The sequence below is a fragment of the Eptatretus burgeri genome, chromosome 7 (genome assembly GCF_056783735.1).
Source record: "Eptatretus burgeri isolate ZD-2024b chromosome 7, Ebu_testis_v1, whole genome shotgun sequence".
Classification (NCBI taxonomy): domain Eukaryota; kingdom Metazoa; phylum Chordata; class Myxini; order Myxiniformes; family Myxinidae; genus Eptatretus; species Eptatretus burgeri.
The window spans coordinates 21,208,389-21,224,431 of NC_140967.1; the positions used below are offsets into that span (position 1 = coordinate 21,208,389).

Consider the following 16,043-nt stretch of genomic DNA (forward strand, 5'->3'; position numbering starts at 1 on the left):
GCAGTGCGGCAGACACGTATGCCACAAGACCGTGAAGAACAATGAAAATTTGGTCCAATGTACCAACGGGCCCACGAGTACAAATAAAAAGACTGTGTCTGTCTTCCGTCGATTCATCTGTTTCCCGTCTCCGATATTCCTTCATGCATCGTCACCTTCATTGGCATAATTAACGTTGTCTTGCAATTCAGGCTTTTAGCGTTAAATTTACTTCCAACTGCTCCTTTTGTTGGATTCAACCAAGTCAAAGGTAAATTCTTAGTGTTTGCCATGCGAGATGACGATGCTCCGCTGAGCTGTGATTCAAGCACAACCATCACAGGTTATTGTTCTATGGCCCTCCCATCCAATCAAATCCCATACCATGTTATCACCCGTCCTTGATGGGTATATCCTTGAACTTTTTTTTTAATTTTGTTTTTTTAAACACTATTTTGTCATTAAATACAAGTTTTATTGTAACAAGAGACTTTGGGCAGAAAATAGGTATGAACCTTTTAAAATATCATTTCTCTCACACATTGATGAAACCACCAAGGAGCATGATGTTCCAATCCCAACAACAGAATAACTTGACAACCAATCTTGCAGTGCAACATGGAATGAGGGAACTCACTCACAATCATCCTTTAGTCATCACAGCATTGCATCACAATGGTGGATTCGTAATCTGGACGTATTCAAAAGAGAGTAGAATTTGGAAAGAAAGCCGGTAGGTGGTGGCTCGCCTGAAGTGCTTAAATTCTTTCAATTTGTTCATCAATTTTGAAAACCCACTTGTGTCTTTCTGCTTCTAATGCATGTAACACTGACTTTTGAGAACTAATAGTGATCATAATAAAATTGACGTGGTTATGTTGATGCGCTTTACGAAGTGCTCTATCTGCCTTGCAAACATCTTTGAAAACAAAAGGTGAAAAAAACAACTTCATTTCCATTCAGCTCATTTTTATCCCCTGCCGCGTGGCGGTAGGGGGATATTGTTATCACCTGGATCGTCCGTCCGGCTGTCCGTCCGTCCGGCTGGCTGGGCGTCAACATTTATAGCTGTGAGTGCGATAACTCATAAACTGTTCGCCATATCGATTTGAAATTTGGGTCACACATGTACCACCTGAAAAGGAAGAACCCAATTGATTTTGGGCGTGGCCGGCTCCAAGATGGCCGACTGGGGCGGCGTCAACATTTATAGCTGTGAGTGCAATAACTCGAACTGTGCGCCATATCGATTTGAAATTTGGGTCACACATGTACCACCTGAAAAGGAAGAACCCTATTGATTTTGGACGTGGCCGGATCCAAGATGGCCGACTGGGGCGGTCATCTTGAAAACAATGTTTTTTTGTAATAAATGGAAAACCGCTTATCTGATTTCAATTATTTTTGGTTACTACGTTCCTCACCCCTGGGGAACTTTTTTGAGATGATGACCAAATGGTGTCTTGTTTCCAATTCACCTCCCTCATTATCTGGAATATGTATGACCTTTTCATTCAATGGTGGGGGATTCCCCATCTCTGATGGTATATTTTTTCTCTTCTCTTCTCTTTGTGTTTTTCCTTGCGATGACATTGCGAAAAGGCAAAATACGTTGGCGCTAATTGAATAATTGGCCATTAAAACTAAATTGCGAATAATCGTAGGTGACAGTGTGAGAAGATGAAGCAGGAGCCAGCTGAGGAGGAGAAGGCTGAATGGTGGGCACAGCATCATGCTTCAGTCTCACTTGAGCAGTTGTTTTGAAACCGAGCTCACTCATTGCGTTGCCTTCGTAATCCTCGGCTGTGAAATGGTCACCACAAATGACAGATAAGTCTATCCAAAGGGTCCTCTTTACCCGTTTTCTTTGGGGGAAAATTTGCCCGTTTTGTTTGTACAAATCTTATCCACTGCCGGCGAATGTTTGATTCCTTCGGGAATCGGTGGGAGCGATTACCCGTTTTCCAGCCATTTTCGCAAAACATGACACACGAAGGAGGCATGATGTACAAATATACAAATAACTTTGTTCTACAATAATTAAAAAAAAAGGATAATATAGACAGTTGCAAGCTCAAAAAAAGTGAAAGAACAGCCCGCTGAACTGGACACTTCTTCAATGAGCGAGTGAGCTTCCGCTTTGTTTTGGAGAACGTGACGTCACCATCCATATATGGGCACGCGGCTGTTTTTTTTTTTTTTAACAGCCTCGACAAATAACTTCGGAGTTAAATTTCATTAATTTTCCCAATAGTTAGGCAACCACAATAGTTTGCATCAAACTATTTAATGCACATATAATCATATTGATAAATTTTCAGAACATGTTTGGTGACCCGCAACCTGCTCTTTAATGAGACGATAATGCGACACCTCCTCAGCACATTTGTGAGTCAGACGGTCGAGCACCGGTTTGGTCTTTTGAAGGAGAACCCTGTTGTATGCTTGTTGTTTTTTTTGCATTTAACACTAGGCCACATGAGCTCCTGGGAAGTAAATTGGTCTATCCCACATCCAGTACCTGATTGATTCCTGTGCACTAAATGTTCCCCCCACCAAGTTTAGTTCACCTTTGCTACTCATGGCAGTTCTTTCCCTTCATGTGGAATCTGATACCAATTTTGTTCATCGTGAGTCATATGGAATTCTAAATGGGAACCTTAACCTTGGACCCCCATTTTAGTCATGTAGTATAGCCCTCTTTGCTTCGCAGGCTGCTCATGTGAAGAGTATTGTTGAGCATATTATGAACAATTGGAGTAACCATGTTTATCCACAGCATAGAGTCTGTCTCTCTCATGCTATGTAAATTATCTTTGTTAGCTACAACCATCGAAGAGACTAATCAAATGGGATATTGATGATTTTGTTGTGCTGCACACTTGCGGAATCACATTGCACTGCTGCCTCGCTGATCGCACCCTTTTGCAGCCATTGCAGGGCAAACACGATGGGGCGTGGAGGTAAAACGTTAAATAAATATACAATCACCAGCTGTTCACAGCATAGATAGCAAGCAAGCAGAGGACATTGCTGCCCAAGAAGAGCCACGACATGTGCAACACATGGGGAAGGATTCCCACCACATGGAATGTTGACCACAGCGCGAGCAAGACACCGCACCGTGTGCACAAGCGTACGCGCACTCTGCCGTACACACAGCAATGAGGTGCCGAGTCACCATGAACTTGATTGTGGTTTACGCACCCTTCACATTTCGGAGTCCCAGGTTTTTTTTTGGTTTAATTTCGTTCATTTGATTTGATTTGGTTTTTCTTTTGAAGCATTAAAAAAAAATTTTTGAATTGCTGCCCAGGCAAGTGCAGTCTTTTAAAAAGGCGAAACAAAACCTCTCAGGAGTGTTCCTGACACGTCAGACACAGTGTTGCACGGCTCACCATGAACGCGCACACAGAGACAAACCTCAAGATGCAAATGCAAGGAATGCTACAGAACTGACCATCACCCACGCCTGCAGGACCACGCAGAGGCATCAGAGGCACACGGACTCGCCCGGGGCTTCCACACAGCCCGCGCCACGCAAGCAGCAATGCCTCACCCTAACGCCATGCTTGGAACATTGTTCACTGGTCACGGAGGGACACAAGCACCACCACAAGCACCACCACCCAACCACCACTGCCCATTGCAACGACACGGACACGGAACCTCAAGGCACCCTCACTGCTGTTTTGAGAACCCCCAAATAGTGACGTGTGTGTGTGTGTGTGTGTGTGTGTGTGTGTGTGTGTGTGTGTGTGTGTGTGTGTGTGTGTGTGTGTGTGTGTGTGTGTGTGTGTGTGTGTGTGTGTGTGTGTGTGTGTGTGTGTGTGGTGTGTGTGTGTGTAGCTCAGTGGCTTCCTTTTCCAAATCCGTCCAAAAGTTTGGCGTTGGACAGTACACTAATGATGTACTCTTGCACAAAATCTTGTTTTTGCTTTGCTGCAATATACAGACTTCTAAGAGTAGGTGTGCCTTGTGTGTACCTGCGGTGTAGTTGTTCCAAGTTGGTGTTTGTTAGTTTTAAATAAATAAATGCGCAAAACGTGTTTGTCAAATCTTATGACCTGTAAAACGTGATGTTGGGAAAAATTAATTTTGGCAAGTGTTGAAATTATTCTTTATTTTTGGGCCCTAAAGTACCTCTGCCCTCCTGGGCGCATGTGCGGATTTGGAAAGGATGCCCTGAGCTGACAGGTAGTGACAGGGGATAACAGCACTTGTAGAATTGTGAATTCAGTTGTGGGGTGATGTGCACGTAGTGATTTCCGTCCCTCGCTTTTCGTTCTTGCAAAAGGTTTTAAAGTGAAGCTGCGGGTTTGGCAGCAAATTGTTCCTGTTGAAGCGTAGAGCGGTAAGAGCAAATGCACAGGTATTGCATACACGGATAATCAATTACCCACTAAAAGAAAAAGCGAATTGCATTTTAATATGTAGTAATGGCTGCTGCTTTTCTCTTGTGCTGCCTTTAACTGTAAATGCTGCTTGCATACAATGTAATGTTCTTGTTTCACCTTGTGAGAATCCATGTCACGTGGCCTGTTGTGGTCACGATTCAATCCTCCATGTCGGTCTATTTGCTGAATGGTGTTTTAATTTCATGCTCGTGTATGCGTGCTCGTATCACCAAGTACAAAGTAAAGTTGAAAAAATATATATATATATTCTTTTGAATATATATTTTTTCCTCAGGTGTTGCACAGTTTGAATTTTCCACCGGTTCGTAACCTAATTATTATGTAGTGTATGACTGCGAGCATTTTGTCACAGACGAACGCCTTCGCAACATGAGGCAAGCACCCTTGCTGGGTGATCATCCTGGGGGTTACAGTGGTGGAGGAGCAGGATATGGTGGCTACGGCTGGGCTCAGGGTGAGGCTATTGTGGCGTGCGTGTGGCCGTACGTGTTGGTTGTTCAACGTTAAATGCTCTTGTTTTTGGCGTGATGAACTATTCATTTTGTTATCCTTGCTATAATTCACAGACCAGTGTTTGTTTGCTTGTGGGTTTGTTGGTCATGCTACTCCTTCAGTTCTGGGCCATTTACAGCCAGACTTGCGACACATGCTACACCGGATCAGCATCAGCATCAGCATGACCCCAATTAATGAAGAATGTTTTCATTTCAGACAGGAAAAAAGTACACTAAATTTGTCTAATCTATGTATAATTCCGTGTGTGTGTGTGTGTGTGTGTGTGTGTGTGTGTGTGTGTGTGTGTGTGTGTGTGTGTGTGTGTGTGTGTGTGTGTGTGTGTGTGTGTGTGTGTGTGTGTGTGTGTGTGTGTGTGTGTGTGTGTGTGTGTGTGTGTGTGTGTGTGTGTGTGTGTGTGTGACCGCTGTTTCTTGACAACCACTGGTCCGATCTAATTGAAACTTGCCAGGTATATTGCTGGGGACCTGAGTATGTGCCTTTACAAGGTTTGATATTAATCGGACAAGTGCTTCCCAAGTTATGGCCATTTATTTACCAAACCAATGACGAGACACGTTGCGTGGGCGTGGCCGATGGGGAAGGGAAGCTCAGCCGCGTTCCCCATTACGGGTTACAACGTACGGACTTCCGGAGAGTGATGACTTCGTATATTCTAATAATTTCTCAATTTCTTATGCGCATTTATCGATAAACACAATGCCACAAGTTATGATCGTTTTCAGATTAGACGGTGCATAAATTTTGGTAACATCAGAGTGCTGGTATGCTCCGAACCAGGAAGTAATTTTTTTTCTCTCTTCTCTTCTCTTTCTGTTTTTCCTTGCGATGACATTGCGAAAAGGCAAAATACGTTGGCGCGAATTGAATAATTGGCCATTAAAACCTAAATTGCGAATCATCGTAGCTGTGATATGCGAACTTCTGCGCCACGCACGTACGGGCACACAAGAGCGAAGAAACGGCCTGTGTGGTTGTTGTTTGTTGCTCGCGGTTTGAATATTTATTTATTTATTTATTTATTTATTTTTACGGACACGTACTCGTATTCATAAATTTAACATGTAATTTCAAGGAATTCCAGACTTAAGGCCTTTAAAAAACAAACATCCTATTTGCAAATAGAGTTGTTGAAAATGGCAGATGATGATGGTGTTCATTATTCGTCATAAACATATTAGCCAGCACCTGTGGAGACTCATTTCAATTCAATTTAAACATCATTAGTCCTCAATGAAACCTCGATAAATTGATCACGTTTAGAATATTATTTTCACAAAATGAAATATTGGTATGGGAACTTATTTCAGGATTTCAAATCATTCTCATTGCTTTCTTTTGAGTCCATAAATTCTCTCCAGTTTGGTTTTTAGCTCGCCTGTTCGAAGAACAGAGAGCTATAGCGATACCCCCGGCGTGAGCGTCAGCATGAGCGTGAGCGTCAGCGTGAGCGTGAGCGTGAAAATGTTAAATTTTTTGATGCAAGTTATTTTTAACCTCCGCCATCGAAGATCGGAGGTTACTGTTTTCACCCCTTTCTGTTTGTTTGTTTGTTTGTTTGTTTGTTATCTTGCCAAAAGGAAGTTTTTGCAAGATATGTAAGTCAACTTGTATGTTTTATTATTATTATTATTATTTTTTGTCTGTAATCACTTATCGATCACTCTGCAGAGCACAGTTATCATTGGAAATTTTTGTAACTTCGCATATCAGAGTCCTATAGAGGTCCCTTTCAGTGCATAAAATTTTCAAGGTCAAGGTCACTGTCGCAAATCAGGGGAGTCGACGAAACCCTTATTTTTTGAGTAATTTTGATCGGATCGTCTTCAAACTTCATGGGAATATAGTTCATGGTCTGGCGCTCAGCTGATTAATTTTGGTGGCGATCGGCCTTGACCTTCATGGTTAGCCCTGGAGGGCGAAAGTTTTTGACCCCAAGGTCAAATTTTGAAATCTTAGATACCATATCGAGTAATTCCTCATATGAAAGCGCTTGATAAGTGCTTTCCAGATCTGTCAAAAGTTTGACGCTATGACGTCATTTGATGACGTCATTTGATGACGTCATGACGAAAAAACAGATTTTTCATGAAAATTTTATTTCCTCAGTTCTCATCAACATCTCTTTATTTCATGTACAACGGTCCTGGAGAGATACCATTAATCGTACGAAAATATAAAGGTCAAGGTCAAGGTCACAAAAAGGTCAAGCATCAAGGTCGACAAAACCCTTATTTTTTGAGTAACTTTAATTGAATAAAAAAGTCACTCATGTTCACATTTTGGCAAGATACTGGTCATCCTGGGGGTGACATTGGTTTTTATTTGTTTGTTTGTTTGTGAACAGTATTACGGAAAAACTCCTCGACGGATTTCGACGAAACTTGGTGGGGGAGTTAGGTATGGTCCAAGGGTCATGCCATTCGATTTTGGACTTGGTCCCCCCCCCCCAAAAAAAATTTGTTCGAGAATTTTTTTTTTTGCATTTCTACATGTTTTAAGTGATTTCCAACCCCCCCCCCAAAAAAAAAATGCAAGAGATTTTTTTTGTATTTCTACATGTTTTTAGTGATTTCCAACCCCCCCCAAAAAAAAAATTATAAGAGAAAAACAAATTTCTTGCAACTTTTTTTTCAACAAAATTTCGATTTCTTATTTTTTTGCATTTCTACATGTTTTAAGTGATTAGGATTTCGACGAAACTTGGTGGGAGGGGTGGTTAGGTATGGTCCAAGGATCATGCCATTAGATTTTGGACTTGGTCCCCCCCCCCAAAAAAAAGTGTGAAAGAAAAAAATATATTTTTTGCATTTTACATGTTTTAAGTGATTTCCAACCTCCCTCCCCCCCCCCCCCCAAAAAAAAAAATTAGAGAAAAAAAAATTTGCAACTTTTGTTTCAACAAAATTTCGATTTGTTTTTTTTAGCATTTCTACATGTTTTAAGTGATTTCCAACCCCCCCCCCCAAAAAAAAAATGTTGGAGAAAAGAACTATAAATCTGTCAGCACTGTTGACACCATATTTAATGAATAAGATATAAGGTTAACTTGAGTGACCCAGCAGTATTGACGACGGAGGTTTTGCACTCTCCCGAGTGCTCCCCCTCCAGTTTCCTTTCTCATGTTTTTATCTACCACACTATTTTTTATATGCCCGATATATATATATATATATATATATATATATATATATATATATATATATATATATATATATATATATATATATATATATCAACAATATATATCAACAATATATATATATATATATATCAACAATATATATCAACAATATATATATATATATTTGTTGTGGTTGAGGAAATTCGCAAACCACCATTCAGGTCCCGTAGGTGAGATATCTCTGTAAGTACATGTGTAGTTAGCCCCAAGCCCGTTGTTTAGAGGGAATAAATGTCATTCATTCGGGCTGCGACCCTTTAAGATAACCGTTTTTCTGTTCTATCTTTATTTTGAACCAACCACGTCTCAACCTCCATCACACAACAACCACCGACCGCAACGCCGCTTCACAACAACAACAACGCCAACAGCCACGGCCTTTACCTTCACAACTTGCTCTCGCAACCATCGCATCACCGCCATTCCAAGCATCGCCATGGCCATCATCGCCACTTTAGGCCCTCCACCACGTTCACGTCTCCTCCTTCTGTGGCCATTCCCGCGCCGCTTGTGAACGCCGAGCGTCAGGCTGTCCTGGCCTCGTGCGGGACGCGCGCTGAGCCGCGGGTACAAAAAGCGGCCTTTCCGAGGGGAAGTCGGATCAGGAATGATTCACGCCCACTTCCGATCCCTCCAATCATTAAGCGCGGGGCGATTTGGCCCCGCCTCCAGGCGCATCGGAGTAGAATCGATATATGCAAATTCGCGGATCAGGAATGATTCACGCCCACTTTTCCTCCGTCCAATGGGCGAGCGTGGCTCCACCCCCGAGCCCATCCTGATCCGGAAATCTGCATATGGCTTCTCCTGTCGCACTATAAAGCGCTGAGCGCGGGGCGAATTGAGGAGTAGAGAGTTTCTGTTTTGGGCTCGGGCGAGTTGTTGCGGCGGCGAAGTGTGGCAGCAGCAGTCAAGACGGGTGTGGAGGAGAGTCGGTCTGTCGGGGTTCGGAGTCTGTCGGGGAGCTGCAGAGAGGAGAAGCCGGGAACGCGGTCGAGAACGCAGTGGAGTCTCTCGTCGCGGGACTCAAGCAAGCCAGCTATCCTCTTTCCCCAGAGCATCAACAACCCCCCCTGTTTCCCCCCCCCCCCCGCGCTGAGATAGTGCGAAAAGGGGGCCCCGTTCCCACCCCATTCCAGGCAGTGCCGGCGAGGCCCGCGGAGGAGCGCGGAGTCGGGGCGCCGCCGCCATTTTGCGGCTCATCACAAGACGGGTAGGCTCTGCCCGGTCTCACGTCCACAGACCACGTCTGCCCCCTTGTCGTAGAGGGTGGCCCCTTTTTTTCTTTTGATTTTGAGTATATGTGTTGGCGGCGCCGTCTGTAAAGTAAAAGTCTGTCGGCGCCGTCTGTAAAGTGCTCGCGTAGTCGGTAGTAGATCTGCATTGTGTTTCTTTTGTTGCAATTGCTTTTGGTGCATAATTGTTGTGTTTCTTTTACATTTGCTTTGGTGCATAATTGTTGTAATTGTATATGTGTGCTTTCCGTTTGCCGCGGAATAAATGTGCCTTATGTTGACCTGTTTTTCCCGTTTCGCTTCGTCTTTTCTTTAATTGAATCTCCATCTTACTTCACGTAAAGGGTTGGTCGTGGGCAACATACGCCCGATAATTAATCGGAACCGTCGAGGTTGACTATAACACCGCTCGGTTATCCCAATAGTACGGAACGGGTTGCTTAAAGTGGCCCGTGTCCGAAGTCGACCTGCGGCGAGGTGCGATCGCCCGGTCTACCCTTCCTGTGGGTACTTAGGTAGGTCGAATTTGGCGAACAACCCTATCCCACGCGGGGGGCCGATTGGCACGATCGTGGTGAGGCCGAAAGGCCCACCCGTGACTAGTTCCCGGCGTTAGTCCGAGAGGGTCACGACGGAATTGTCCGTCCGGTGGGCGACGTGCCGCGATTCGAGTTACGTGGCTGCGGGCGCGAATTCGCAACACTGGTGTCAGGTCGTGGGACACAAACTCATCCCCCTCCTCGCGGCACTGGTGTCGGAGAACGGGAAAACGGGCTCTCCTGTCTCCAGCTAAATTCACGGGAATCGGTCCAGGGGTGAGAGGAGCGACCCCCGATTCCCTCCAAATTACGAGCGATTTCAATTAACCCTTTACGAGAAATAAGATGGCGTCTCAAGGCGAGCGGGAGCCGGGGGTATTAGGTATGTGTAGTCATGTAGGATCCATGGCCCAGGTCGGTTCTTTTTATAATTATAACCCCACCACTAACTGTGGTCAGTGGGAGCGGCTTGAGCACGAACTTTGCCGGCAAACGGAGTCGCACAATGGCAGCGCGATCGCACCTCAGCGCAGCACGGAGCGGGCTGATATTAATGGCACAGCACGCGGCGTGAGCTCTCAGTCACTGGTTCAAGGCACGTGGTCACGGCATGTGCCATGGCAGGCATGGCAGGATGACTGTGAGCATTGGCAGGCTTCAGGCACAATTGGGGGATGTCTTGGAAAAGGTGAAGCGTTATGAAGAATATATCGAGGAGGTGCAAAGTGGAGTGGACGAGTCACAACGGCACGCAGACGAGCTTCAGAAAAATTGTGTGTACGGGGGGACACAGCGATTGGACGATTTACTGGAACGAATTCGGTGGCAAAAACATGACTTGGCCAATAGAGTCGACAAACTATGTGGGAAAAAGAATTTGGTAGTGTTTTATACCCGTCAGTTGGAATATGCGAAGAGCAAACTGAACAAAAGAATAGAGGAACAGCAGATTGGTATCTCCCAGGAAAGGAAACAATGGGAGGAAGAATGGAAAACCGAGCTTGAAAAGAAACAAAAGGAGCACGACTTGGAAGTAAAACAATTGATGGAAAAATTATTGGAGGAAGCAAGGCGGTTCAAAGAACTGGAGGGAGAGTGAGGGAAATACAGTTGGAAGAGAAAAAATGTGAACACGATGGGGAGTTGGAACAATTGAAGGAAGAGATAAGAACAGGCAATCAGGAAAGAGAAAGCCTAGAATGGAAGATAAAAAGAGGAGAGAGACAGCTGGAGGAAAGGACAGAGGAATTGCTGGAAAAGTCAGAACAGTTCAAAGAACTGCAGGGAGAATTGAGGGAGGAAGGAGAAAGGAAAACAAAGCTCGAAAAGGAAAAACGCAAACAAGATGGGGAATTGGAACTACTGAAGCGAGAGGTAAGGGCAAGCCAGTTTAAAAGAGAAATCCTGGAAGGGGAGATAAGAATGGGAAAGGAATGGCAGAAAAAACTAAATGAATACAGTAAAAAAAAGGGACGAATTGAGGAGGGAAGCGGTGGAAAGAAGAGATGAAATGAGTGAAGAAGCACGCAAATTGAGAAAGGAATTGGAAAAGAAAGCTTCTGAGTTACAGAAACACCAAAACAAAGAGACGGAATTACAAAACGAGTTGAGGATGGTGAGAGAAGAAAGAACGACAACAGAGAATGAAACGTTAAGGAACCGCACTGTACAGATCGAACAGCTGGAAGCGAAGGCCAGATTAAAAAATGAGATGCAAGAAAGAGTAATGATGGAAGAACGAATCAGATAGGAGAAGGAAGTCATCCAACTGAAAGAAATACGAGATTGCAGAATGAGGAACAAGGAAGACAGTGGAATAGGAAATACAAAGAACAAGGAACAAGACAGGAGAAAGAAATCCGTCAATTAAAGGAAACGATGAGATTGCAGAACGAGGAACAAGAGAGACAGTGGAATAAAAAACTGAAAGAGTATGAATTTGAAACTGAACGACAAAAGGGAAAAATAGGTTGGAATACGAGGAGAATTTGAAGGAGCAAGGAATGAAGCAGGAAGGAGAAACCAGGAGATTGAAGGACACATGGAGATTGGAGAGAGAAGAACGAGAGGAACAATGGGAAAGAAAACAAAAGGAACATGAAGCCGAGGTTGACCAATTGAAAGAAAAGGTGAGGCTGGAGTACGAGGAGAGAGACAAAGAACAGCGAATGAAACACAATATGGAGATGAACCAAATGAAGAAAACCATGAAACTGGATAAGGAAAGACAGGAGAGGAAACAAGGAAGAGTAATGAGACAGCAGCGAATGAAACACAAAATGGAGATGAACCAAATGAAGAAAATCATGAAACTTGATAAGGAAAGACAGGAGAGGAAACAAGGAAGAGTAATGAGACAGCAGCAAATGAAACACAAAAAGGAGATTAACCAAATGAAGCAAACCATGAAACTGGATAAGGAAAGACAGGAGAAAATAATTCGGGGGACGTGTTGGGCGAGAAGTGTAAAGGTGACGGAGAGAGCAACAGTGACGGTGACCGAGGGGGAAAAACTAATTGGGTGACGGAGACGTGCACGAGGGAGATAAGAGACGAGCTGAAAGGAATTGCGAGGGAGAGAAAAGAACAATTAAGACGGAAAGCAAAGATGAGGTACGCGGAGATCGTGAAAGAGCAAGGAGTGAAACAGAGGGAAGGACGGGAGCGACTTAAGGAGAAAGCAAGGTTGACCTACATAAAGATAAGGGAAAGACGCCAGAAGAAGCAGAGACTAATAGACACGAGAGGACAACAGAAACTAATAAATGTACAGAGACACGGGAGATGGGAACGATAGAGGGAAGATGACACGATGAAGACGGGGTTAGAGACGAACACACACACACACACAGAGGTAGTAGAGGATAGTGAGGGTGAGCTCGCGGAACGTGTAGGGACCCGGTGCGAGCAGCTGGATGGCCTCCTCCAGGAACGAGGGGAGGGAGTATGCCCCCTTGAGGCGAGTCACGACCAGGTGAGTTCGGTCGTGTCGAGGGGAGGAGTGCTGTGGACGGGTGCACGCCGAGCTTGGGGGGTATAGAGGCCCCGGAGACCCTTGTGGGGACAGGAATCCCCAGTGTGGTTGTCCTGGTGTGTGTGGTGCAAGGTGTGAGTGCGTCCCCGTGTGTGGAAGCGACCCCGTGTGTGAGTGGTGTGGTGGCGAGTGTGCCGGGGTGCATGCTCCCCAGCACGCTGTGTGTAAAAGGGGCACCGCAAGTGGAAGAGGTCGTGTGTGTGAGTGAAACGGCCAGTATGAATGGAGCGCGCAAGCGAGTGGAGCCACGTGTGCGAGGGAAACGGCGTGTGTGAGAGCGGTATGTAAGGGAGATGTCGGTGGGCATGTGTGAGCACGCAGCCGCGTCTCCCGGTGTGAGTGCAATGGAGTGGAGTCTGTGCGTCGTGACACGCAGGTGTGCGTGGGTCGAATGGCGACGGGGACGGCGACAGAGAGACAAAAGCCGGGTAGCGGCTGTAGCTGTTTCGGGGACCGTGCCGGGTTCACCCAGCAGCGAGCGCGAGGTCAGTGCTGTGCAACGCACGAGGCCCCCACGTGCTCGTTTGCGGGAGTGAAGCCCGGTCCGGAAACGCACGCGGTGGATTTGCGGATCCCGCGGACGGACAAAGTTTAGGCAGGATTTCGGATTTGGACCGGACGGGTTCTCCACGCGAGCGGGTGTGTTAAGCTCCGACGGGCAGAGCACATGTGTTCGTGTGGGGAACCCCTCGAGACATGGGGCTTGTGTTTTTTTTATGCGCCGGGTGACGCCATGGCTGTGTGTGTGGTTGGAGATCCGGCAGGAGGGTGAATCCCTGCCGGATGGTACCGTCCAAGAGGGACGAGGGACGCAAACAGCTGCCATGACGTCACGCCAAAGGTGCGCGGCTGTGAATTGCCGCGCTGGTGCGCAGGTTGCGAGTTTTCGCTCTGGTGCTGCGCGATGAAAAAAAAATAAAAAACAGCAAGCCTCGCTTTCGGGTGAACAGGATTCCCGGGCAAGGGGTGGAAGACCCCCTTACCTGGGCACAGAATGGAAACTAGTTAGGGGGAAGGGTTAGCTTAGTTAGACGGGCTCCATGGGGCAGGGGTAAGTCCTCATGGGGCCTGTGGAATGGATTAGGTAGAGGGATTTTAGCGAGATTTAGGTTGGGAAATTGATTAATGGGATTATTTGGAGACAGTAACAGACTGTGAATGTGTAGAGGGGACGTAGTTTAGCAACGTAGTGTTAAAAGGAACGTGCTGTAGTTTAAGGGACGACGTGGGAGCACGAGTTAGTTAGGGGATGTAGTTAGAAGGATGGCAGAGTTCAGCGGTGTGTGTGTTGAAGAGTTGGTGAGTTGAGTGGAAGCATGTGCTTGGTGAGTGAGTGAGGCCAGCGGGTCTGTGTGAGTGGAGCGAATAGGGAATGCATGGTGCGATGAGTGATTGGGGGGAGGAGTGACTCCCGCCCAAGGGACCCCGGGGTCAGTATAAAGTGAGTTAGGGGGTTAGTTAAATTGAAAAATGGAAGTCGTTTTGCTGTTGGTGGGAGTGTAGGCTCGAAACCCGTTTGGAGGGGTGCAGGAGCCCTGTTGACGGGCTGGGAGCGTGGCTGCGAAAGGTGAGTATCGCTGAGTGGGTACCCCGGGCACCAGGCTAGTCGGCCGTAGTAGGCCAAGGGCCCATGGGGGGCCGGGATAGCGGAGTGGGCACGGGTGCGCCCGCTTGGTGCGGGGGCCCGGGGCGCCGCTAGCCGCGTGGGCAGTGTTGTGGGCACGGGTGACCCTCGGAAAGGGGCCCGGGAAGCCAGCCTGCCACGTGTGCGTTTCAGGGGAGGTGCCATGGGGTGCACTCCCCGGTGTTAGGGAGCTGGTAGGCTCGGAGGCAGTGTAGTGCCCGGGGGTGCCATCGCAGGGGAATCGGCAGAGGGTCATGCCTGCCAAGGGGAGCCACGCGTCCCAGCCATGAGACCGTGTGAGGGCACGGAGAGAAAATTGGGGGGCGAGGCCCGAAATTGTGAGGAAACCAACAGAGGCGACGGGAATCTGGGTTGTTAGAACCAATAGTTTAAGCGAGAGGCGCTTGTTGAAAGCCCCGGGGTAGTTTAACAGTTGAATGGTTAGGGTAGATTAGGAAGTGTACCCCTCCGCACCATCCATCTCCTCGCTCTCGTTGTGGGCCGCTGGACCCACTTTGTGTTATAGATCGCTGAACTCTGGGGAGGCCATCCTGAGGCTTCGTTGGGCCTCGACACAGGACGCCAGCTCTCCCTTATTCCCCTCCGGGAAGGGAACGTAGGGGTTGGGAGTAGGCTCGGTGACAGGATAGGTTAGCCGAACAAGGACGATAAAGGGGGTTAGGGGACAAATTATAGTGGGAGGAATAGAAGAAAAAAAATTAACACCATGGGGCTAAATTGGGTTTCACAAATTAAGGGAGTGGGTATGGACAGTGACAGGCAAAGGCGATAAGTTGGGAGGGAGACCGTAGGGTAGGTCCGAGCCCGCCTTCTGAGTGGCCAGCACCACCGCACTCCCTCCACCAACCTCCACTGAACGGCAAAGGCTAGCCAGCTTCATCTGCTGGCTGCGTTGCTGCAAGGCCTGTGCCGGCCCACTTCATCGGCAGCTGTTGTTTTGCTGCAAGGCCTTTGCCAGCTGGATCGTCTGCAGCTGCTGTGCTTCAAGGCCTGTGCCGGCCAGTTCGTCTGCCGGCTGTGTTTGCCTGCAGCGGCCTTCTTCTGCAGGCTGTGTTGCTTGCTCATCTTTGCCATGCCATGCCCACTGCCCATCTTCACCAGCCCCTGTTCAGTTTTGCTTTGCCCACCCCCCCCCTGTTCATTGCCATGTGCGCCAGGATCAGAAAGCAACAGTTTGCAAGCTGCGAGAACTGCCCTGTTGGCAGCTACAACACGGGCCTGCAGTGGCGGCCCGTGCACCGTGTTTGCGTCCATCCATCCGTTGTGCTCATTGCGTGTGCCACTTGAGCTGGCACGGAGACTGCGTTTGTGCAGCCCATGCACCGTTGTGGTTCACTGCGTTCTGTTCAAAAGGGAAGGCCTTGGACTGCGTGTGAGCAGCGGGCCACGTTCCCTGTCACCTGCATTGTTTGAGCCAGAGACTGCATGCGAGCAGCCTGGCTCCCTGCTAACTGCTTTCTTTTTGCAGAGTCCATTGATCCTGGGCCATGGTTTAG

At 47.1% G+C, this 16,043-nt stretch overlaps 1 protein-coding gene across 3 annotated transcripts in view; it reads left to right on the plus strand.

The window, feature by feature from the left end:
- Positions 1–16,043, plus strand: part of LOC147022801 (heterogeneous nuclear ribonucleoprotein L-like) — a 54,066-nt gene that overhangs the window by 19,391 nt on the left and 18,632 nt on the right. For all 3 annotated transcript variants that reach the window (XM_085887620.1, XM_085887621.1, XM_085887622.1), the window contains exon 7: positions 4,750–4,851. In XM_085887620.1, the coding sequence (XP_085743746.1) occupies positions 4,750–4,851 (102 nt within the window). The remainder of the gene's footprint in view (positions 1–4,749; positions 4,852–16,043) is intronic.